Below are 25,000 nucleotides of genomic sequence, written 5' to 3'. Positions count from 1 at the left end.
AACAAAGACCGGTCGCTGTTATTTTGAAACAAACCGCGCGCGCGCAACGACAAACATACCTCGCCGCGAGGCATCGGAGACACAGACAAAACGAAGAGAAGGCGTTAGATGTTACAAAATGTTTATGAGAGACTGGGGTCGAAAGATTTTCTCTATACGCGGAATAAGAGAAGGGTCGCGGACCGCGACAGATTGGGAAACGTTATTCCAGACTTCTACCAGGGCTGCATATTTCATGGACGCATCGTCGAATACGAGAAGATTGCATCTGTATATCCGTTCCTTCCTTCCTTCCTTTCTTTCTTTCTTCCTTTCTTCCTTCCTTCTTTCTTTTCTTCGACATGCCGCGCGTCTGCGCATGGACCGTGCATACTACGTCGACAAATCGTACGTGGTTCCTGTCATGATACCGCGCGGTCGACAATGTTGCATCGTTGCGATGATAAGCCTTATCTCTCACAGTCAGCGGCGATTCAGTCGTTCGCGGCAAATACACGACGCGCCGATAAGAGGTCGGTCTCGAAATAGTCCTTCGCGTCTCTCAAGTTTCGCCTTATTTACGAGAACGGTCGTTTTACGTAAGATTCACTCCGATATATCTCATCGGAATCGTACGTGTACACGCAGTTGGTAAGAGAATATTTCTTCCGTATTTCTTCTTCGTCTTCAGGCACGAGAGCTCACACCGGATACCGAGTAATTCCGAGTACAATTTCGTACAAGAGCTCCCCCCCAACGCCCGCGACTTGACTTTTAACGTTTGATTCTAAACTTCATATTTCGGCAAGAAAAATTTCGGCTTATTTGAGGGGGGGGGGGTGGCTTCCAGGTTCTTTAGGTACAAAGTATCAATCTGTCCTCACACAGGCACTTAAGAGATTATGGATATCGTGACGAAACCACACAAAGAGACAAGCACTCGGCTATGCCACGCGACGCCATTGCGTAACGTAAAAATTGCGAGATTTATGGAAACGTTGGACATGGGCGATGCGCGCCGTTGCCATCGCTGTTGGCAGATTCGCCTTACTCGCGATACGAAGGTTTTAAACGCAGTCACAAAGGTGACATAATGTCTTATGGAGGCTAAAACCGTAGCGCCGCCGTCGGACATTACGATTTCTAGGAGACTCCCCATGCGGGCTCCACCTATCGACATTATTTACTTATCGTCTACACCACGTTAGTCCACAGGACTAATTGCTAGAGCCGGAATTTAAAATTTAAATGGCGCGGAATATTACAGAACGATGCGATCATTCGCGTCGCTTTTTCCTTTTATGCAGTCAAATGCTTCAAAGGGTCTGATTAAGGCGAATTTTTGGTAGAAATCTTGAGGAGGCTTGTCATTATTTGATGAATCACATCAATAAGAAAAATTGAATTAAAATTAACAAAATGGCAGCTATTATTAAGAAAAAATTAAATTTTTTAATCTTTTTACAATAACAATTAATATCTAAAATGAAATATTTTTACAGAGTTGTTCATGGTTCACCTGAGAGAGATGAACAAACATTGCTTTAAAATTTCAAATTGATACGAAGCTTAGTTTCGGAGAAATTACTGCAAAAGCTGAAAAATAAAATTTGGAGAAAGACGCGTTTAACTACAGTTTACACAATTAATAATACTTACTTTATACAAAGGAGTGTTAGTACTTTCGAAAGACGAAATTTAAAAAAAATCGAAAATCTGACCCCAGTTCCCTTAATTCGCTATTTGTGATGTTTCTTTTTCTTTAGATTCCATACTATTCAATCTTAATACATTTTAATTAAATATGTCTCTAAAAATCATCCTATAAATTCTTTCATATTTATGTATATTGTATTATAATTTTGTTTTAGTTAGGTAGGTATTATAATATTTATGCCGCGGATCCCAAAATTGCGTTTATTCTGTTATTTGACGTTTCATTCGCGAGAAATCCGAATTCGTCTCCGTCTTTCATCGGCGATTCTCGAGTGGTGTAAATGGGTCTTAATAGGGAGCCAGAAATCTGCGCTACGTCTCGCTACCAGCTTAATGTGCGCCGTCCGAAACGAAGAACGCGAGAAAGAAGGAGAGAGAGAAGGCAAGATCGTATCGCGCGCACGCTGTTGACCTGCGGGAGTAGTTCGTGCGGTTATGTCGTAACTTTCACAATGAGCGTGTTTGTCGTCGCACTCGCCAGTGCCGACCGTCGTCGGCGACTATCGGCAGTGCTCGGCGCGTGCGATCGGCGATCTTCGTACGTTCGGTTACAAGGATCGGCTGCTCTCGGTGGATATCCGCTCGTCGTCATAAGTAAGAATGCTTACGATACGCTGATCGAATATCGAGAGGTCGATATTTTGTTCTTCCGCTTATCACCTTTTGTGTATATCTTTTTTAACGTAAGAGCAAACGATAATATTCTCGCACGACCTCGTCTCTAAATTGTCACTAAAAACAGTCGTTGTTATTCTCAGAATAGATACCGTTTCGTTGCGACGATACTATTTATTGTGTAGATGCGTGATTTTGCTGAGTGGGGGATGTCTCGTAGCTCAGTGTGAGTGCGATAAACTCGTATGCTAGTGATCATGAGTTCGATCCCGATTATATACCCCACATATACTACGTTTACGCGAGCGTTACTTCTGTAGTAACTTACGATAATTCCTTCGCGTAAACAGGATTTTCCTTCGCGTAAACGGGATTTTGTAGTAACTTACGATAATTTACTCCGCGTAAACGAGTAATATATCGTAAGTTACTACAGAAGTAACGCTCGCGTAAACGTAGTAATATTCCTCTTTAAGAAGAGGTATCCCTATTAAGGGAAAAACAAAATAATTTTAAGAGTTCTAAGAACTCGAGATTACATGAAGAATCCCCCGATTAAGAGGTAGATATTAACTTATTGTAGAGAGCACATTTGCATCTATTTCAATGTTTCTGTGTTGTCATGCGAAATGGGTTTTTTGAAAGTTTTCCCATATTGTAAATCTGGAAATAGCGTACTCCAATTCCATTTAGAAATTATCGTCTCTCAAGATTTATTTAATAAAGTAAATGCAGGTTTGGCTAGAATCTATCGAAGTAGGTATTGTTATCGTTTTTCCGCGATGCCGATTGGTTCTCTCGTTGCGCTTACTTCATGAGCGACTGTCATGGCATGTTTTGGCATGTTTAGTAGCGATATTATTATTACTTTCTTTTTCTTTGAAAGATTCGTCACAAAGATTTCACGAGTGTTGATCGAGACTCTGAAATCAGTGAAGTTGCGATTTAATATAGTACCGATAAAGCTACGTTATCTTCATTCAAATTTAACTCGAAACACGGCGCCTAACGGTTATGCCGTGTGAATGCGGCTTAATTCGGCCGCGAGCGCGTCCTTGCACCGTGTCGGTCGCCACGCCGTTTACACAGGGCGCCGGGCTGCATCTAACCTCTCTCGTGACGTGAGGGTACCATGCGCGCGCGCACGCACACCTCCCTGCCCGCTGCGCCGCCGGTTCTCTCGTTGAAGCGACATACACAGAAAACCGCGTGGCGGTGCGGCGCGCACGGCGCAAGCCAGGACAACGAGGCAACACCGCGTGGTCGACCAGCTGATCGCTCGGCGACGTGCTCGCCGCGGGTAGAGAGGGGGGAGAGGAGGGGAAGTCGCGCGCGACTGGGCTAATGAGTGTGCGACCTATTGGGAGGGCTCGATGGGAAGAGGGAACGGCGCGGAGAGGGGAGAATCCGCGCGCGATCTCGTCGTGAGTAATGTGAAGGAGGGGGGGCCCTGCTGTGTTACCATCACGTCAGACAGCCGTGCCTCTTGCTGCCGCCACTGCCGCCACACCGACGGTCGAGTGGTGGCGGCATTGCAAGGTCTAAGAGGCCGCGTACTCGAGACGCTGTGGTCGTTTCTTGCTTCTGAATACGAACTTGATGACTCTTCCGAAACATATTTTCTCTGCGGATTGCTTTTTACGAGCAATTTTCTCAAAATTCTGCAGACTTATTATTTTTTGCTCGCGGGTAGAAGATAGAAGATGAGCGATTATAATTGATTGAAGATACTTATTTCGGATTTATTTTTTTTGTATCACTTATTTTTTGGACTATATACCTACCTAGTTCAGATTATTAGGTCCTAACTTATTCTATTGCATACTTGAGTGATTCACGCCTATTCTATTTTAGAGCAATTTAGTCAGCATTTTTAACATTATTAAATAACCATTATTTATAAAATTATTTTATTAATTAATTTAGGCTAATAATTTCACAAAAGAATAAAAGATTTACCGCATTGCTGTGGCCCCTAATTCCTTAAGATTGTTCTATTTAATGTTCAATTTGATTCAACAATGTATAACAGTATAGTCAAGAAACAGTTCTCTCAAAATATATAATCACTGAATGGAATTCCATCAGGAATGGCAAGAAATTATTCGAAATAGAAAAACTGATCAGTTTTAAAGTTATACTGATTGATCGATTATACCGATACTACTTGCGCAAGAGAATATGACTTCCTCACAAGTATAGTTTCAACATTAAAATATCCCTTTTTTTCTCTTTATTTTATAATAATATAGATTCTTGTTGCTATATATTTAAAGTTAAAAAAATATTCATCTGGATAACGGAGTGCGTTCTTAAAACATGGCATTTAATCTTAAACATAAAAAGCATTCTTAGCAATAAGTATATACGCAGTTCGGATTTATATCGATCTTGTGTCGAATGTTATTTTGGCATGAAATTTGCAAAATCACACCCAAAGTTCGCATTCGGCACACCGACGTGAACGCCATCATACGGAAATAATCGCGCTTATTTTCCCATGGAACTCATACCCGAGGGTAAGGAGGGAGGGAGGCAAAGGAAAGAGCAGGCAAACTTCCGAAAAAAAGAGAAACTCATTGCAACGTTGTCACGGTCTCCGAAACGCTGCACTGGCCAAAACGCGACGTTGCCCTTCGACTTCATTCCGTATCAATAACGAAAGAATGAGTGCAAGCAAGAAGGGGATTAAGGAGAGAGAAAAATCCGTCTGCCAATTAGGAGGTAGCTCCTCACAATTGTGTCGTTGAAAACCTATCGTAACGGTTCGTTGTGTATGTAATGGCGACCCGCCTCGCCACTTCACGCTAATTGCTCGCACGGTTGCCCGTCAAATCACGTCTCGCGCCTGCCAATTTATGGGCTCATTATTCGAGGATTTCATATATTGTTCATATACTGCAGGTGTGAAATAAAGAAACAGAGATATATTTTTCGTCGTATATGTTTAATTGATTTCTAAGATTAACACAGGTAAAGGTTGTAAAAACTATCATCTGGACGACTCGAATTTTCGTTACGATCATTTCCAGTTTTCAAAAACTCTTGTATGTAGATTAGGTTTTTGCTTTTACAAAATACTGAACGTCACTGCGGCTGAAATAGCCCGGGAGGTAGCGACACAAAAGTGTCAGCGATTTGATTAGTCTTGGAACAAAGTAATTTCTCTTGTTTTAATAGTGTTGTTGATGAAATGCAGAGTCTGGGTGCGCTGTCTCGCTGGAATGGGCGTTGCGGCACCTTTAATCTTGTCGAAAAAACACTTATGTTGGAAGAATTTGATTAGTGCTGAGCTTTTATATATTTATTGTTTTTTGTATAAAGAAATGTTTTAGAAGAGTCTGGCATGCAACTGACACTGGAAAATGATTCTGGCATCCTCCCAAAGTTGTTGTAAAAAGTCGATTTGTAGAATCATTTGATTAGAGCTGTAACTTGTCAAGATGGTAGTTTAAATACATAAAATTATAAAAAAATAAGTCTGGCTACTTGTACTGGCTGGAAAATTGGTCTGTCACCCCCTTAAGTCGTCTGCACGAGCCTAGCGCGCCGGTAGCTCGTTGCCTGCCGTATCTCTAAATATTATTAACGCATTACTCATTGAAAGAGATTTTACTTGTCCAAAGGAAAAACGTTAACGATTTCGTGCTTATTAGTAGTGGAATGATGTGTAATTAATTATGTAATAATCAGAAATAAAGTAATTAAAAAAAGAAAACTATTTTAAAGTAGGCAACATTATGCAACGCTTATAAAAAATCAATTAATTTTATTTAATAAAATTATTAATTTATTTATCTGGATAATCTGTAAAAAAAAAAAAAAAAAATCAAACTTTCAATTTCTGATGAACTTTCATTTTCATCATCGGAGAGCTCGGTATTGTCGGTATCGTCATCGGATTCTTCTTCGATTTCCTTTGATTGAGTACGTTCATGATCTGAAAATGATTCAAAGTTGAATTTATTATTAAAATTACACGATTTTAATAAGTTGCAATAAAAACAAAAACTTACAAACTAAACTAATTAACTCGTTTTATTTTTAAAAAAATAATTATTATCTTAAAATCATATTTCTAAAGTCATGATTAAATATTTATTAACGGTATTTAAACCAAAATTCTTTATATTTTTATAAATTAAAATATTATAATATTATAAATGAATAATTAGTTATTATAATGATAAATATCTTTATTAATTTAAAATTATTTGTTGCATCTCTCATTATTATAACTTTATTACTAGTTTATTATTTAAAATTAATTTTGCATTTTTTTTTAATTAAAATAACTATACTTGCATAATGTTGACACTACTTTAAAATAGTTTTTTTTTTTAAATTACTTTATTTCTGATTATTACATAATTAATTACACATCATTCCACTACTAATAAGCACGAAATTGTTTATGTTTTTCCTTTGGACAAGTAAAATCTTTTTAGTAATGCGTTAATAATATTTAGAGATACGGCGGGCAACGAGCTACCGGCGCGCTCGTGCAGACGACTTTAAAGGGGGTGTCAGACCAATTTTCCAGCCAGTACAAGTAGCCAAACTTATTTTTTTATAATTTTATGTATTTAAACTACCATCTTGACAAGTTACAGCTCTAATCAAATGATTCTACAAATCGACTTTTTACAACAACTTTGGGAGGATGCCAGAATCATTTTCCAGTGTCAGTTGCATGCCAGACTCTTCTAAAACATTTCTTTATACAAAAAACAATAAATATATAAAAGCTCAGCACTAATCAAATCCTTCCAACATAAGTGTTTTTTTGACAAGATCAAAGGCGCCGCAACGCCCATTCCAGCGAGACAGCGCAGCCAGACTCTGCATTTCATCAACAACACTATTAAAACAAGAGAAATTACTTTGTTCCAAGACTAATCAAATCGCTGACACTTTTGTGTCGCTACCTCCCGGGCTAAAATGTGAAGATTGAAATGTCATCATGTCGCAACATTGTAAATGATCGTAACCTGTCAGGGAGGAAACAGCCAATCCGCTAACTTTGTGTTCTTACAGCACTCTACGTGTCGTAAAATAGTGTTATTATTGGTCGCTTTTTACGCGAATAGCATCATTTCCTGACAATCGTGAATAACATTGATTCACTTATTAGATTTGTGATATAGGGACATTATTTGTATCAGTGCTGTCATATCGTCACCTATATTCTCAGAAATCACTATTCACATAACAGTTTACTATCATCACATAACCATTACAAAAACTAGCGCCGTTATAACGAGAATCTTCCTTTTTTGACCTATACACCATTACTTCGTTTTTCAAAGGGAGAACTTGCATTCCATATTCGAGGTATTATAATTTAACTCAACAAGTGAATTCCATTTATATATCCGTGCGAAAACCGCTTGTTATTATGTTTCAACGTTCACCCGTGAAACTTCTCGGTCACATTTGTTTTCACTATTCCGCGAGAGTCGCGAGATTATTCTCGTTTACGATGATTTCGCGCACGAGAGATTTACCTTGCGTACTAACACGTTCTCCACTTGAAAATATTTATCGGCGTACTCCGATCGTCTACGTAGAAAGTTCGTTTTGGAGCAACTCTCTTGGTAACAATATACGGAGCATAGCTCAGATTTGCACGGTCGCTCAGCCTGTTATGTTCGTCCGTTCCGCTGCGTTCCGTTTTCTTGTACGTGTCCCCTCTACTTCGTATCTGCGCCCCTTCCCTGTCTTCTTTGCCCCCTCCACTGTTCGGCCTTTGCGTTTCTCTTAAGCCCCTTGCACAATGCCAGACAACAGGCAATAGGATGGCCGCAGGGGGAAGTGATCCGCGCAGTTCCTTGGGCCCAACGAACCTACGGCATCAACCCGAGTTCAAGACATTGCGCACATACACATACAATTACACATACGCACATACATATACACCTGGCCATATTGCCTTGAAACTAGAGGCAGGTGCCAGTATTAAGAAAAAAAAACAGGCAATAGGAACAGGAAATAACCAAAAAATCGTTAATTACAACCTACAAAATTCGAATGCTATGATTGGTTGGCAACAGGCAATAGGCACAGAATTCCAACCGTGACGGAAACTCTGTGTCTATTGCCTGTGTCACTCTTTATTCTACATTTATACATGATTTCTGATTTCTATTCCCTGTTCCTATTGCCTGTTGCCTGGCATTGTGCAAGGGGCTTTACTAATACGCCCTCGCACAGGCCGAAGCACGCGTCGGCACGTATTTTATAGGAACGTAACGAGCGGAACCCATTGTGAGGGCGCATTTTCAAAAAGATGTTTCGCCGCGAATACGAACATGAGTTTAATAAAGTTAGATCATTCATTCTTTTCTTTACGATAATATTCCCACAATCTAAATACTGTATCGTTGATTAGTTAAAAAAAATGCAATCTCAAAATTTTAAAATGTTTACTTAGGATGTTTGTATAAATATTCTTTAATGTTTTATTAATCCGATTTCTGACAGATTTATTAAAGTTGAATTTTGTTACATCAATTTTTCGTGCATTAAAGAATTGAAGAGTACTACTTTATTTCAGAGGAACAGGTATCTGTTAATAAAAGAGTTTGGATTATCCAGTACGTAGCTTCTTTTCATGGCACATACTGCTATTTAACGCTATAGTTATATAGTCTCCTCAGTCATAATATACGCTTGATTGCTACCATGCACGAGTTGCATGACACAACATATAGTATACTATATGTGCCTTTAAAGTCTCCTTGCAGCTATATGTAATTTTAAATCCGAATAATATCGAAAGTGATAGCACGCGAAGATTACTTATTTACTTCAACGTCTAGCGCAAGGAAAAATTCCCTTGATTTATTGCTTCGGACATTGTAATTAAATACAGTGTAATATAAACTTTAAAATCAAAGGGTAAATTTTTTTCTGTTTTGCATTTACGAATTATTTTATCCATAATGTAAAAGTACCAATGCCGGGACACTTAAGAGTAGGTAAATGTACCAATGCCTGGGCACGTACCTATGTCTGAATACCTTTAAAAAAAGATAAATTTTTAGAAATAAACGTTTGGATACTATAGCTAAAGTTTGAAACTACAAGAAAAAATATTTTTGTCTTTGATTTTAATTTGCGTTATACTTGTAAATAATAAAGGTGTCCAGATATAGGTACATGTCCGGTTATTGGTACGTTTACCTTAAATAGCTTAATGTTTGTCAAATTAAAATTTCTCATTCACACTCACTCACTTTTTCACTCCCTCACTCACTTACTCATTCATTCATTCATTCATTCATTCGTGTGTGTGAAGCTAGCGTCTCATTTTGCGGAAACTCACAAATTATTGAGAGTTCTGACTTCCTTTTCAATAGTTCTAGAGTTCCTGCTAGTTTAAACAAATAGTTCTGGCTTTTAAAGCCAAAAAACGCGTCAGTACAAACTGAGACGCTAGGTTCACGCAGCGTCTCACTTTGTCCTACACAAGTTCCACTACTGTATCTCATCAGATTTTGCGAGATCTATAGTTCTATAACAGTTCTATAAAGAGTTCTGCCATATAAAAGCAAAAAAATTAATTATAAAGTACTAAAAAAAATTACCATGTAACGAGTATACCGAGTTGAGACGCCAGTTGAAATCTCGGAGTTCCGATTTATGTAAAATATTTTTCGAGTAGTTCTGAGCATATTGAAGCATTTCTTAAAAAGTTCCGAGCGTTAGAATATTTGTGTTATATTTTAAAAAATTAATATTAACCGAAAAGTAATCATGACGGAAAACGATGAAACGCTAAGCGAAATCTCGGAGTTCCGGTTTATATAAAATATTTTTCGAGTAGTTCTGAACATATAGAAGCATTTTCCAAAGAGTTCCGGGCGTTGGCAATGTTGTAAAATTTTTAAATAAATTAATAACACTCGAAAGTCAGGAATTTATCGAAAATAGGTGAGACGCTGGCCGTATTTCGACAGTTCTGCGAGTTTTATTATAATTTTCGTACAATTCTGAACGTGTTCTAACGTTTTCTAAAGAGTTCTGGCGATAAACATTATTTAATCATTTTTTAAATAATTTTTATCGCTCGAGAAAGACGCATTTACGTGTACATGGGTGAGACGCTGTAGGAAATCTCGGAGTTCTGGCTTATATAAAATATTTTTCGTGTAGTTCTGAACATATAAAAGCAATTTCTAAAGAGTTCCGGGCGTCGGCAATGTTGTAAAATTTTTAAATAAATTAATAACGCTCGAAAGTCAGGAATTCATCGAAAATAGGTGAGACGCTGGCCGTATTTCGACAGTTCTGCGAGTTTTATTATAATTTTCGTACAGTTCTGAACGTGTTCTAACGTTTTCTAAAGAGTTCTGGCGATAAACATTATTTAATCATTTTTTAAATAATTTTTATCGCCCGAGAAAGACGCATTTACGGGTATATGGGTGAGACGCTGTAGGAAATCTCGGAGTTCTGGCTTATATAAAATATTTTTCGAATAGTTCTGAACATATAAAAGCAATTTCTAAAGAGTTCCGGGCGTTGGCAATGTTGTAAAATTTTTAAATAAATTAATAACGCTCGAAAGTCAGGAATTTATCGAAAATAGGTGAGACGCTGGCCGTATTTCGACAGTTCTGCGAGTTTTATTATAATTTTCGTACAGTTCTGAACGTGTTCTAACGTTTTCTAAAGAGTTCTGGCGATAAACATTATTTAATCATTTTTTAAATAATTTTTATCGCTCGAGAAAGACGCATTTACGTGTACATGGGTGAGACGCTGTAGGAAATCTCGGAGTTCTGGCTTATATAAAATATTTTTCGAATAGTTCTGAACATATAAAAGCAATTTCTAAAGAGTTCCGGGCGTTGGCAATGTTGTAAAATTTTTAAATAAATTAATAACGCTCGAAAGTCAGGAATTCATCGAAAGTAGGTGAGACGCTGGCCGTATTTCGACAGTTCTGCGAGTTTTATTATAATTTTCGTACAGTTCTGAACGTGTTCTAACGTTTTCTAAAGAGTTCTGGCGATAAACATTATTTAATCATTTTTTAAATAATTTTTATCGCCCGAGAAAGACGCATTTACGGGTATATGGGTGAGACGCTGTAGGAAATCTCGGAGTTCTGGCTTATATAAAATATTTTTCGTGTAGTTCTGAACATATAAAAGCAATTTCTAAAGAGTTCCGGGCGTTGGCAAAAAATGTTGTAAAATATTTAAATAAATTAATAACGCTCGAAAGTCAGGAATTTATCGAAAATAGGTGAGACGCTGGCCGTATTTCGACATACAAAAAATATTTTATATAAACCAGAACTCCGATATTTTCTACAGCGTCTCACTCATATACCCGTAAATGTGTCTTTCTCGAGCGATAAAAATTATTTAAAAAATGATTAAATAATGTTTATCGCCAGAACTCTTTAGAAAACGTTAGAACACGTTCAGAACTGTACGAAAATTATAATAAAACTCGCAGAACTGTCGAAATACGGCCAGCGTCTCACCTATTTTCGATGAATTCCTGACTTTCGAACGTTATTAATTTATTTAAAAATTTTACAACATTTTGCCAACGCCCGGAACTCTTTAGAAATTGCTTTTATATGTTCAGAACTATTCGAAAAATATTTTATATAAGCCAGAACTCCGAGATTTCCTACAGCGTCTCACCCAAGTACACGTAAATGCGTCTTTCTCGAGCGATAAAAATTATTTAAAAAATGATTAAATAATGTTTATCGCCAGAACTCTTTAGAAAACGTTAGAACACGTTCAGAACTGTACGAAAATTATAATAAAACTCGCAGAACTGTCGAAATACGGCCAGCGTCTCACCTACTTTCGATGAATTCCTGACTTTCGAGCGTTATTAATTTATTTAAAAATTTTACAACATTGCCAACGCCCGGAACTCTTTAGAAATTGCTTTTATATGTTCAGAACTATTCGAAAAATATTTTATATAAGCCAGAACTCCGAGATTTCCTACAGCGTCTCACCCATATACCCGTAAATGCGTCTTTCTCGGGCGATAAAAATTATTTAAAAAATGATTAAATAATGTTTATCGCCAGAACTCTTTAGAAAACGTTAGAACACGTTCAGAACTGTACGAAAATTATAATAAAACTCGCAGAACTGTCGAAATACGGCCAGCGTCTCACCTATTTTCGATGAATTCCTGACTTTCGAGCGTTATTAATTTATTTAAAAATTTTACAACATTGCCAACGCCCGGAACTCTTTAGAAATTGCTTTTATATGTTCAGAACTATTCGAAAAATATTTTATATAAGCCAGAACTCCGAGATTTCCTACAGCGTCTCACCCATATACCCGTAAATGCGTCTTTCTCGGGCGATAAAAATTATTTAAAAAATGATTAAATAATGTTTATCGCCAGAACTCTTTAGAAAACGTTAGAACACGTTCAGAACTGTACGAAAATTATAATAAAACTCGCAGAACTGTCGAAATACGGCCAGCGTCTCACCTACTTTCGATGAATTCCTGACTTTCGAGCGTTATTAATTTATTTAAAAATTTTACAACATTGCCAACGCCCGGAACTCTTTAGAAATTGCTTTTATATGTTCAGAACTATTCGAAAAATATTTTATATAAGCCAGAACTCCGAGATTTCCTACAGCGTCTCACCCATATACCCGTAAATGCGTCTTTCTCGGGCGATAAAAATTATTTAAAAAATGATTAAATAATGTTTATCGCCAGAACTCTTTAGAAAACGTTAGAACACGTTCAGAACTGTACGAAAATTATAATAAAACTCGCAGAACTGTCGAAATACGGCCAGCGTCTCACCTACTTTCGATGAATTCCTGACTTTCGAGCGTTATTAATTTATTTAAAAATTTTACAACATTGCCAACGCCCGGAACTCTTTAGAAATTGCTTTTATATGTTCAGAACTATTCGAAAAATATTTTATATAAGCCAGAACTCCGAGATTTCCTACAGCGTCTCACCCATATACCCGTAAATGCGTCTTTCTCGGGCGATAAAAATTATTTAAAAAATGATTAAATAATGTTTATCGCCAGAACTCTTTAGAAAACGTTAGAACACGTTCAGAACTGTACGAAAATTATAATAAAACTCGCAGAACTGTCGAAATACGGCCAGCGTCTCACCTATTTTCGATGAATTCCTGACTTTCGAGCGTTATTAATTTATTTAAAAATTTTACAACATTGCCGACGCCCGGAACTCTTTAGAAATTGCTTTTATATGTTCAGAACTATTCGAAAAATATTTTATATAAGCCAGAACTCCGAGATTTCCTACAGCGTCTCACCCATATACCCGTAAATGCGTCTTTCTCGGGCGATAAAAATTATTTAAAAAATGATTAAATAATGTTTATCGCCAGAACTCTTTAGAAAACGTTAGAACACGTTCAGAACTGTACGAAAATTATAATAAAACTCGCAGAACTGTCGAAATACGGCCAGCGTCTCACCTATTTTCGATGAATTCCTGACTTTCGAGCGTTATTAATTTATTTAAAAATTTTACAACATTGCCAACGCCCGGAACTCTTTAGAAATTGCTTTTATATGTTCAGAACTATTCGAAAAATATTTTATATAAGCCAGAACTCCGAGATTTCCTACAGCGTCTCACCCATGTACACGTAAATGCGTCTTTCTCGAGCGATAAAAATTATTTAAAAAATGATTAAATAATGTTTATCGCCAGAACTCTTTAGAAAACGTTAGAACACGTTCAGAACTGTACGAAAATTATAATAAAACTCGCAGAACTGTCGAAATACGGCCAGCGTCTCACCTATTTTCGATAAATTCCTGACTTTCGAGCGTTATTAATTTATTTAAAAATTTTACAACATTGCCAACGCCCGGAACTCTTTAGAAATTGCTTTTATATGTTCAGAACTATTCGAAAAATATTTTATATAAGCCAGAACTCCGAGATTTCCTACAGCGTCTCACCCATATACCCGTAAATGCGTCTTTCTCGGGCGATAAAAATTATTTAAAAAATGATTAAATAATGTTTATCGCCAGAACTCTTTAGAAAACGTTAGAACACGTTCAGAACTGTACGAAAATTATAATAAAACTCGCAGAACTGTCGAAATACGGCCAGCGTCTCACCTATTTTCGATGAATTCCTGACTTTCGAGCGTTATTAATTTATTTAAAAATTTTACAACATTTTGCCGACGCCCGGAACTCTTTAGAAATTGCTTTTATATGTTCAGAACTATTCAAAAAATATTTTATATAAGCCAGAACTCCGAGATTTCCTACAGCGTCTCACCCATGTACACGTAAATGCGTCTTTCTCGAGCGATAAAAATTATTTAAAAAATGATTAAATAATGTTTATCGCCAGAACTCTTTAGAAAACGTTAGAACACGTTCAGAATTGTACGAAAATTATAATAAAACTCGCAGAACTGTCGAAATACGGCCAGCGTCTCACCTATTTTCGATAAATTCCTGACTTTCGAGTGTTATTAATTTATTTAAAAATTTTACAACATTGCCAACGCCCGGAACTCTTTGGAAAATGCTTCTATATGTTCAGAACTACTCGAAAAATATTTTATATAAACCGGAACTCCGAGATTTCGCTTAGCGTTTCATCGTTTTCCGTCATGATTACTTTTCGGTTAATATTAATTTTTTAAAATATAACACAAATATTCTAACGCTCGGAACTTTTTAAGAAATGCTTCAATATGCTCAGAACTACTCGAAAAATATTTTACATAAATCGGAACTCCGAGATTTCAACTGGCGTCTCAACTCGGTATACTCGTTACATGGTAATTTTTTTTAGTACTTTATAATTAATTTTTTTGCTTTTATATGGCAGAACTCTTTATAGAACTGTTATAGAACTATAGATCTCGCAAAATCTGATGAGATACAGTAGTGGAACTTGTGTAGGACAAAGTGAGACGCTGCGTGAACCTAGCGTCTCAGTTTGTACTGACGCGTTTTTTGGCTTTAAAAGCCAGAACTATTTGTTTAAACTAGCAGGAACTCTAGAACTATTGAAAAGGAAGTCAGAACTCTCAATAATTTGTGAGTTTCCGCAAAATGAGACGCTAGCTTCACACACACCATTCATTCACATACTCGTGCACATAGCATTATACAACACTTGTTGTATACTTTATCTCGATATTTTCTTTCGCGTTGATCCGAAAATTAAAGTTTTTAGCCCATTTGCAGAATTTCTAAGAGCAGTATAACTGACATAATTTATAAATCTGTCGAAGCTTCAAGTTATTCGCCGTTATTGTCTACATCCTGAAATTGTAAATATACTCCAAGTTCGAAATTCAGTAAAGAACAACGTAGACAGCTTCGGATATTATAGTCGAGTTCTCGTGGCTAGTAAAAGGTACTATTTTCCATAAAATTGTATTTACACGTAGTGGATAAGAGAGGCTCTCTTTCCTCGCGGGAGAAATTAACGCAACGGCAAAAAAGGAGCGTCATTCGTTAACCCGACTGATTGCTTCTCTCTGGCCCCGAGATATACAAGCGGACCGCAAAGTAACGCCGCAAGGCGGAACCGCGGATCACACACGGGAAACGTATCTCGGCGGTGAAGAGGAGAGGGTGAAGGGGTGATCGTTGCAGAGAGGGAAGGGGAGGAGGAACAGAGAGAGGTACAACAGAGCAGAGGCACCCTTCGCACGCTGTAGCGGCCCAACTACACTTGGCCACATCGATTTTACCGGCTCGCTTGCACTCACACTTGGTCGACCCGTTCACTGAAGGAATGTCTCATACGCCTTCCTCCCCCTCCCCCTCACCCCCCGTCGTATTCTCTCCTCCCCTTCGAATCCCCGCACACCGGCTGGTGTTGCTCGCCGCCGCCGCCACCCCCTACGGACCCGGTCTCTGTCAGTCACGGACGGTTCTCTTTCTATCTTATCCTATCCATCCCTCTCCTCCATCCAAGCTCGCCAACGTTTGCCCCCGCCCCTCTTCCCTTCGCGTTCCCATCCCTCTCTCTCTTTCTCTTTCCCTTCCTCTCTCGTTCGCTGGTACATTCTACCAAAGTGTCCCTCTTTCTCTCTGACTCTGTTGTGTGATGCGGGGCGGTAGTAGCACCGCGGGGAGAAGTGGGAGGAAGGTTGCATCTTTTGCCGCATCTCGGAATCTCGCGCGTTGCTCATTTGCCGTACATAGAGAGGAGAGGAGAGGAGCGAGAGAGAAAGAGAGAGAAGGGGGAGAGAGAGAGAGAGAGTGTGTGTCAGAGACCGACGAAGTGAAAGAGGAGGAACGGAGGGACGAGGGAACGGAGAAAGAGATAGAGAGAAACCTCAGGGCTAGGTAGTAGTATGCGAGAGCGGCGGTGGCATGGTGGTCGGACAGTTCCAGTTCCGTTTCGATTAGGCGAGTCCATGCGCGCCGGGCTTTTGGCTCGCGCTCTTATAACGCATCGTGCGCGAAGAGAGAAAGAGAAAGAGAAGGAGAGCGTGTGTGAGCGCGCGATGCCGTTCGCTATATACAATTGACATCGCTCGGCGCGATCGCCGTTTCCGTTGCCGTTGTTTGTGCCGCTGCTGCTGATGCTACCGTCTCCGCTGTTTACTCGGCGTGCCAGCCGCACGCCAACATTTACGAGCGCGTCCAGGGGGAAACGGAGTGAACGGACCTCCTCGTACGGCGAGGCGCGAGAGAGACGGAGAACGAGAGAAAGAGAGAAAGAGCCCGTCTCGTAGACGCGAGACTCGGTCTTATATACTACTCGACCACCGGTTACGGGTTCGTTCGTCAACAGACTGATCTCTCGCGGTTATGGCCACGCCAAAGGCAGGTCGCCAGGGTTACAGACGTGCGCTGTAAAAGTCCTACATGCCCTGATTTACCGGGTTCGCACGTATGTATGTACTATGTACGCCAGCCATTTGCGCGAAGAATCGCTCGCCATATACGTTCGCACACACACATATGTGTATACAACTCGTACACACCATCACGCATCACGCATCTGCTGCACGCGATTGTACACGACACGGTGCACGGTGCTCCATCCATCTCGACAGCGAATCGCAATGACAACGGAGGATTCGCCATCCCTCTCTCTCCCCCCCTCTCTCTCTTATTTTTCTCTCTCTCATTCTTTCTCTTCGCCGGCCCTCTAGCCCAGTTCCGGGCACGGCCAATGATCCATCGATAAGGAAGTTTGCTGTCCTTTCCCGTGGTGAATTTGTTCATGTCGGTCGTGCGCGATACGCGAGAAATCCACGGGAACGAGCATCTCGTTGTCGCATAGTCGGGGCCGGCAGGCGCGATATACTGCCGGTCACGTGACTGGGCTACCTGCTAGACGGCGCGAATTACGGACTGGCGGAATAAAATATAAGATTAGACATGGAGACATATTTAAAGTCGATTGTGATTCACATTTTTAATTGTATCTCGTTCTTGCATTGCTTTGCCGTATCAGCCCGGTAATTTGCTAGATATCATTCCTTCTTTTTTATTTCTTTTCGCGTCAAACGTCAGACATGTCGATTGTCATAGCGATCGACGTGTCATCATCGACGAAAAAAAGGATTACGTTAAATCCTCTATAATAATAGTTTAGCGTGAGTTCCCAAAGTAAAACGTTACGTATTCATCTATCTTTTGGATCGATCTCAGGCGTCACGCGCCGCTCGCGAATACGTCATAACTTATTTATAAGATCACAAAAGTAGAAAAAAGAAGATAAGTATTAATCACTGTTATTAACCTAGTTTTGCCTAAACGATATCGTCGCAAGAAAATCAATTTCGCCATTTCATTACGATGGCGTAATTAAGTAAGCAATATTCGTTTCTTTTCTCCACGAGGGGGGGGGGGACTTGCTCTTCGTAAATCTCACGTGTTCTCTCTTTCTCTTAGAGAGTTTGCGCCGAGATATAAATAAGGTAAAACACTCTCTCGGAATAGCGCCACGATAAAAATAAAAGGCGTCATCCATCTAAGTAGATCGCCATGCGCTATCAAAGTTGATGCGCTATAAGAAGTGCGTAACTAATCGGATCAATGAGATCAAACTAGATTTTGCGACGATTCACGTTAAGCGTGAATGGGTAAGCCACTCGCATAACTTCAGCACGCACCGGTAGACCGTGCGATATTCAAACATATATAGAAATTGTTCTAGACGACTCTCAAAGGCTCTAATAATTTTAAATCGAAAAAAAAAAAAATACAATTACTGTATAACGATAATATTTAATCACGTGGACTTTGTTTGGTGACTTTCGCTTACGTAGTAGAGGGTAGAGGTCCAGTTTCTCGTGACTGCGCTCTTGGCTCGATTTCGCGACGACGGATCGATGACGAAGTATCGGAGTATCAGCGGGGTTAATTCGAAAAGGATACGGATATATGAAAGAGTGTAGTCGCGACGCGACGCGACGTAACGTGTAGCAACAGGGGCAAGATAAAAAAGAAGGGATGATGTCTAGCAAAAATGGGCAAAGAGGAAGCGAGAAGGTGACGCGCGCGTAGGTGCGTAATTTATCGCTACGCGGGACGTGCAACGGACGCGCGACGACGTCACATTTTACGCGCCGTGCAGTCGGCTGGAATGACGTACTTAGCGTGTCGTCGCTCTCTTCTCTCGCTTATCGGTGCTGTTAATCGAGGAGACGCAGAGCGCGCGCCCCCGTGCCCCTCCACCTGCTCCGCCGCCGCCGCCACCACCGACGCCATTCGCCGTTGCTACCGGTGGCCGCGCGCGCGGCCGCCGCGGCCAGCCGCGGCCGCGGGTGCCGCTTACGAAAATATGCGCGACACGAGAGCCAAGTTAAACCGTGGCCTCGGCCCCGTGCTGTAGGGAGTTCAGAAGCGCAACGTAGTGAGTAAAACTGCCCCCTCGCGGTGCGCGCTCGCGGTTTCTGATCATCGCCCATGCACTTCTCGAATCATGCACGCCGTCAAGTTCTTACCTCCTCCTACCTCCTACCCCGCGCGTGCGTTACCCTAACCTTCCTCCCGTCTCCCTCCCCCTCCTACTCCGTGCCGTCGTCGTTTTCTCTCCCTTCCCGCTCCCATACGCGCTCGTTGCCCCTTAGAACCTCTGTCGCCCTTCCGCTCCCTCTCTCTCTCTTCCTCCCTCCTTCCCGCTCGCCCGCCTGCCGCCCCCCGCTGCTCTAAGGTCCTCCATTTTGTCGTGATTCCTCTAGCTCTAAACGTATATCGGACATTTCCTTTACGCGCTGCCGCCGCCACTTGCGGCAGGATCGCGCGTGAAAATTCCGTTTGCCGTTGACACATCGCCAATCGGTCCCGGACGGCGCGAGTACTATGATGGGACTCCACCATAGGTCGTCCTGGAAGGTGTCGGTCGGTCGGTCGGTCGGTCGGTCTCTCTCTCTCTCTCTCTCTCTCTCTCTCTCTCTCTCTCTCTCTCTCTCTCTCTCTCTCTCTCTCTCTCACACACGCACGCACACACACACACACACACACACACACACACACACACACACACACACACACACACACACACACACTCCGTCTCTCTCCATCTCTCTTGCTCTTGCTGTGCGTTTGTTCCTCCTCTCTTTTACGTGCTACCATCATTCTTCTTTCCTTCTCACGCGCTTGCTCTCTCTCGTTTCCCCTTCCGCGCCCCTCCTCGCATCGTCCAGCGCCCCTCATCTCTCCCCTTTTCTCCGTTCTATAAATCTTTCTCTATCCTTTCAGGTTTGTTCCCCTTAGAGTAAAAATCGTGTCTTTTTAACAACACGCAATTCTCTCGATCCATAGCGTCGTACGCCGGTTTTCGCCGTCCGCGAAGCGTAACCTCTCTCGCGCCGCCGAGATGGATCATTGAAGCCGTCTCTCTCTCTTTCGTCGTGCCTCGTATTTCGTCGTTCTTGTGCTCGTCCCCGTCGTTGTCATCGCTATCGTTCGTGGTCGGTCTCATACGCCACTTTGCTTCGCCGTACGAACTCGTCATTACTATATGGTGGCGACGTGCCTTACTCTCGATAACGGTTGAATCGCACAAGCGGTCCTTGCGACTATAGTCCGTCACTATTTGGTTCGTTGCATTGTTTCTCTTCTCTTGGCTGTTCTCGCCACTCGGCCAGCTTGCAGGCTATTTTACATTTACAGGGCCTGTTCTCTGCTTTCAGATGTCTGCTGGGTCACAAATTCAGATGGCACCCCAAACAACCGTAAACTCTGGTCAGACAGTTCATAGTCAAGACTCGAACATGAGCACTGGTAAGTTTGATTTATTCGCTTAGAGATTGATACACAAATAGCAGAAATCCTGCTAGAAATGTCTGATTATTCTCTGCATATCCTGGTCCTTTGAGCAACTCGCTTGCTTCGAGGATAAAGTTTTGTGCATCTGAGAAAGTTCTTTGAATGTTCTGCGATCAACGACAGATTCGTTGATCTGTTGTGATTATTTGAAATCAACGTTAAAGTTTAAAGATATCTTTATTCTGACAATTGATTGTAATTCTGCAGGCTCATCGCATAGTGATAAGGAGGTGGATGCAAACACTCCAGAAAAAGTACTACGGACTACTTCTGAGAGGAAAAGAAAGCGTAAAGCCGACGATGGAGGTGGAGGTGTTGCAGGTGGCTCTGTAGCTAGTAAAGGCGCTAGATCAGTTGCTGCTCTTGATAATAAGAAGATCAATGAGTATTTTCCAAAGCATCATCTGGGTAATAGTCCTATTCGGCATGGTGGAGCCAAGAGTCCCTCCCCTCAACAGGGTTATCCTATGGTAAGATTAAGTATTAACATTACAAGAATTATCTCAACTATAGCTTTATGACACCTACATAACATATGTTTTCTTGCTAACAGTATCCGCCATCACCTCAACAGTTACTTTCGCCACAAGTAACAACACCTAATTCTTCGGTGGCGGAATTCTCTTCGTTGATGCAGCCACCAAGACCTCATCCTCAACCTCCGCCACCTCCACCACCAGCTTCGTCGCAACCTGCAAGCTCAATGGTCAGCAAGCAGGTGCAGGTAAGGCCTACCAACCTCAATAGGACAAGCCAGGTCAGGCAAGCGAAGACTAACACCCCAAATGTAAGCAAAATTCGGTAATATCTGCAAACATTTTATAAGAAATGACCTATAATTTATATTAATATCTCTACTGCAATAGTCGGAAGTTTTGCGATAGGGATATATAAGCGTCTTTCATTATTAGTCTGACAAAATATAACAGTTCTACCATTGTACAATAAGCAGATAACAGCCAAGCTGTCACTGTTATTCTCAATCAATGATTGAAATGTACTGATAAAGATATAAATTTATTGTCTAATAAAGATTTAGTATTACCTTCAAAAATTTGTCTTTAGTTAATTTTTTTGCACAGAAACAAAATGATAGGAGCAATAAAACTGGAAACAGAATAATACATTATTATTACAAAATTTAATTTTTTGTACCTAAGAATATTTTTTGTAACATTCTGTTTATTGATGTGAAATGATATTGATGTGAAGTTCTTTTATGTGTCTACGATTGTGATCTCACGATGGGCATTTCTTGTTAAATGTTTGCAGTAAAATCAGCTAATTTTTTGGCAAATTGTAGCACTGTATACATTTGTTATTGTACAAATACAGGCTATCTTGTAGTGCCTTTGTGAGATGATTGTCTTAAGGATTTGACTACTGTCAAAAATAAAAAATTCTACTATTGCTCGAGCACAAACGAACATTATTAAAGACATATTTTATTACTTTAATATATCGCACTTTTATTTTTTAGGATTCATTGAATATTTCATTTGAATTCTAAGAAGTCCAATATTGTTTGCCTGTTCCAGGATAAAATCTATTAAAAATTTTGTTGGGGTTTTACACATATATAGACATTTGTATGAGAGCATTTTATACATGCGTACATTTTTGGTGTATTTTTTGCTGCCTATGTGACCTTCAGTTCCATCAGCGTTTGTTCATGTTGCCTAAGTTTTTCTCAATAGTTTATTTTCTACAAAAAGAAAGTCATGTGTTGTGAAATATAGAAATAATTACGTTATGTAATTATAAACAGATAGTTGTTAGAACACCAAACATAGACGTCGTATCTATGCAACTTTGTTTATACTTAAATTGTCTGTTACATTATACTCTTTCTGCATGTAGCAAGGTATCCAGTATTTTCGAGCAATACTGACAAATGTATCAGATGTTACGGTAACATACTTTATTTATCGTAAAATTATACAAATTGCATTCCAGACAGAACTTACTTGCCAGAGGATACAGGAATTTGAAACCCAAGCCTCTTCAGACTTAGAACTACGTAACAATAAAATTGACGAGTTAAATAGGGTAAGTGCAATCGCGATTATGGAAGTTAGCTTATGCAAATCCTACCATTCTTACTTTAGATTGAATTACGCATAATATAAATATTATACAGGCGAGCTATGCTGTGTATCTTGACGATTGCAAATTAATCTAGATCTGTTCTTTAAACTTTCCAGACAACGGACGAACTTAGGCATCAAATGGCTAACCAACAGAAAGTGATTGAGCAGCACAAATCACATATAAATAAGTGTATAGACGTTGTAAAGAAGTTATTAAAAGAAAAATCAAACATAGAAAAAAAGGAGGCTAGGCAGAAGTGTATGCAAAATAGACTGAGGTTGGGCCAGTTTGTGACGCAAAGGGTAGGCGCGACATTTCAAGAGAACTGGACCGACGGTTACGCATTTCACGAGCTTGCGCGACGGCAAGAGGAAATAGCAACAGAGCGGGAAGAGATCGACAAGCAGAAGAAGCTGCTGCTCAAGAAGAGGCCGTCGAACAGCGAGACCGGTAGGAAACGTAGTCAACCGCAACCTTCCTTGCATAACGGCACTGAGGCGACATTTTTGAAGCCAGATGCAGTACCTGGGTCGTATACGTGGCAGGAGTATTATGAAGCTGATGAAATACTCAAGGTACCATGACATTACGCGATCATATTTTTCTTAGATATCCGATTTTTCTCTATTCTTAAGCGATAATGTGTTTTCAGTTGAGGCAAAGCGCGTTGAAAAAGGAAGACGCGGACTTGCAACTAGAAATGGAAAAACTCGAGAGGGAACGGAATTTACACATCAGAGAGTTAAAGCGTATTCACAACGAAGACCAATCGAGATTTAACTCTCATCCTGTTCTGAATGAGCGTTACCTCTTATTAATGTTATTAGGAAAAGGCGGTTTCAGTGAAGTGCATAAGGTAACGAAACATTCAAATTCCATCTATTGTTTTCGTTAACTGTATAAAAATTTACATAAACATAAATATACATATATTATTTACTTGCTCTTATCTGTGTCACGTTTTTTTCTCGCCTTATAGGCATTTGACTTAAAAGAGCAACGGTACGTGGCTTGTAAAGTGCATCAATTAAATAAAGACTGGAAAGAAGATAAGAAGGCTAATTATATAAAGTAAGTTTCTTTAAATTTTTACTCCTATCGATATTAATTTGTTGATTATAATCAATAGTGTAGAGACGCTTTAATAACGACACGTTCTTGTTCCTCTCAAGAAGGGTGTTCTACCTATTCTTTTTTGTTACAACAGGCATGCATTGCGAGAATATAATATACACAAAGCATTGGATCATCCTCGAGTCGTAAAATTGTACGATGTATTTGAAATTGATGCCAATTCTTTTTGTACTGTTCTGGAATATTGTGATGGCCATGATTTAGATTTTTACCTGAAGCAGGTAAGCGTTTAATAATCGTTTCACATTCCTTTAATGGTAGCCGTAATATGTTTTTATTATTTTCAACCATGTCTTAAACATTTCATTGCAGCATAAGACTATACCTGAAAGAGAAGCGAGATCTATTGTTATGCAAGTCGTATCGGCATTAAAGTACCTCAATGAAATAAAACCTCCAGTCATACATTATGATCTGAAGCCAGGTAAATATTATTATCTAATCATTTATTTTCGCGAATGTAAAGCCCCTTGCACAATGCCAGGCAATAGGAACAGGGAATAGAAATCAGAAATCATGTATAAATGCAGAATAAACAGTGACACAGGCAATAGACACAGAGTTTCCATCACGTTGGAAATTCTGTGCCTATTGCCTGTTGCCAACCAATCATAGCATTCGAATTTTTTAGGTTGTAATTAACGATTTTTTTGTTATTTTCTGTTCTTATTGCCTGTTGCCTGGCATTGTGCAATGGGCTTTATAGTCATTCCCAAGGAATTTTATATCGAAGAAGATTATTTTTGTACGCAAGTGAGTATGATTTCATTGTTTGATGCCCCTATTTGCAGGTAACATCTTATTAACCGAAGGCAACGTGTGCGGTGAAATAAAAATCACTGACTTCGGGTTGAGTAAAGTCATGGATGAGGAAAATTATAATCCAGATCACGGAATGGATCTAACGTCCCAAGGAGCGGGTACTTATTGGTACATATCTCTCCTCTCGAATTATATTGTCATGTTAAGGAGGTTCGCCTATTAATCGAAAGTCAACTTTAGTCTTAATTTTTTTATATGATTTACACATAAACAATTTACACAAATAATCTCAAAAGTTGAGCAATATTGACCGTATAGTTTTTTTTGTAATATTATTTAGAAATTGACCACTTTGAGCCTATCGCCTCATGAGAAACGGTTGCTCTGAGGTAAATGATCATTAGTACACACTTAGCCAACTTAGGA

The 25,000-nt window shown here is 39.8% G+C and overlaps 1 protein-coding gene and 1 long non-coding RNA gene across 16 annotated transcripts in view; one reads left to right on the top strand and one right to left on the bottom strand.

Moving 5' to 3' along the window:
- Tlk (Tousled-like kinase) overlaps positions 1-25,000 on the top strand; it is a 72,809-nt gene that overhangs the window by 45,478 nt on the left and 2,331 nt on the right. For 7 of the 14 annotated variants that reach the window (XR_013259634.1, XM_077422988.1, XM_077422986.1 and 4 more), the window contains 10 exons: positions 20,452-20,542; positions 20,795-21,057; positions 21,141-21,374; positions 22,544-22,636; positions 22,792-23,253; positions 23,331-23,534; positions 23,658-23,749; positions 23,886-24,033; positions 24,125-24,236; positions 24,604-24,742. Coding sequence is in view for 13 of the 14 variants with exons in the window: in XM_077422988.1 (XP_077279114.1) it covers positions 20,452-20,542; positions 20,795-21,057; positions 21,141-21,374; positions 22,544-22,636; positions 22,792-23,253; positions 23,331-23,534; positions 23,658-23,749; positions 23,886-24,033; positions 24,125-24,236; positions 24,604-24,742 (1,838 nt within the window). In the remaining variant the exon portion in view is untranslated. Of the gene's footprint in view, positions 1-16,655; positions 17,200-19,029; positions 19,170-19,225; positions 19,670-19,798; positions 20,358-20,451; positions 20,543-20,794; positions 21,058-21,140; positions 21,375-22,543; positions 22,637-22,791; positions 23,254-23,330; positions 23,535-23,657; positions 23,750-23,885; positions 24,034-24,124; positions 24,237-24,603; positions 24,743-25,000 lie in introns of those variants that run through there. The other 7 variants (XM_077422995.1, XM_077422997.1, XM_077422998.1 and 4 more) reach the window with 7 other exon arrangements.
- On the bottom strand, positions 5,244-19,047 carry LOC143906743 (uncharacterized). 2 transcript variants are annotated; one of them, XR_013259636.1, is made up of 4 exons: positions 18,909-19,033; positions 17,290-17,662; positions 7,818-8,156; positions 5,244-6,250 (listed from the first exon to the last, which is right to left on the bottom strand). It is a non-coding gene; the product is annotated as an uncharacterized LOC143906743 (long non-coding RNA). The 2 variants fall into 2 exon arrangements; XR_013259635.1 differs by lacking the exon at positions 17,290-17,662 and having other exon boundaries at positions 18,909-19,047.

The sequence above is a fragment of the Temnothorax americanus genome, unplaced genomic scaffold (assembly GCF_048541705.1).
Source record: "Temnothorax americanus isolate GAGA-0224 unplaced genomic scaffold, ASM4854170v1 Scaffold75, whole genome shotgun sequence".
In the NCBI taxonomy this organism is placed as follows: Eukaryota; Metazoa; Arthropoda; class Insecta; order Hymenoptera; family Formicidae; genus Temnothorax; species Temnothorax americanus.
This window is presented reverse-complemented; position numbering and strand designations above follow the sequence as displayed.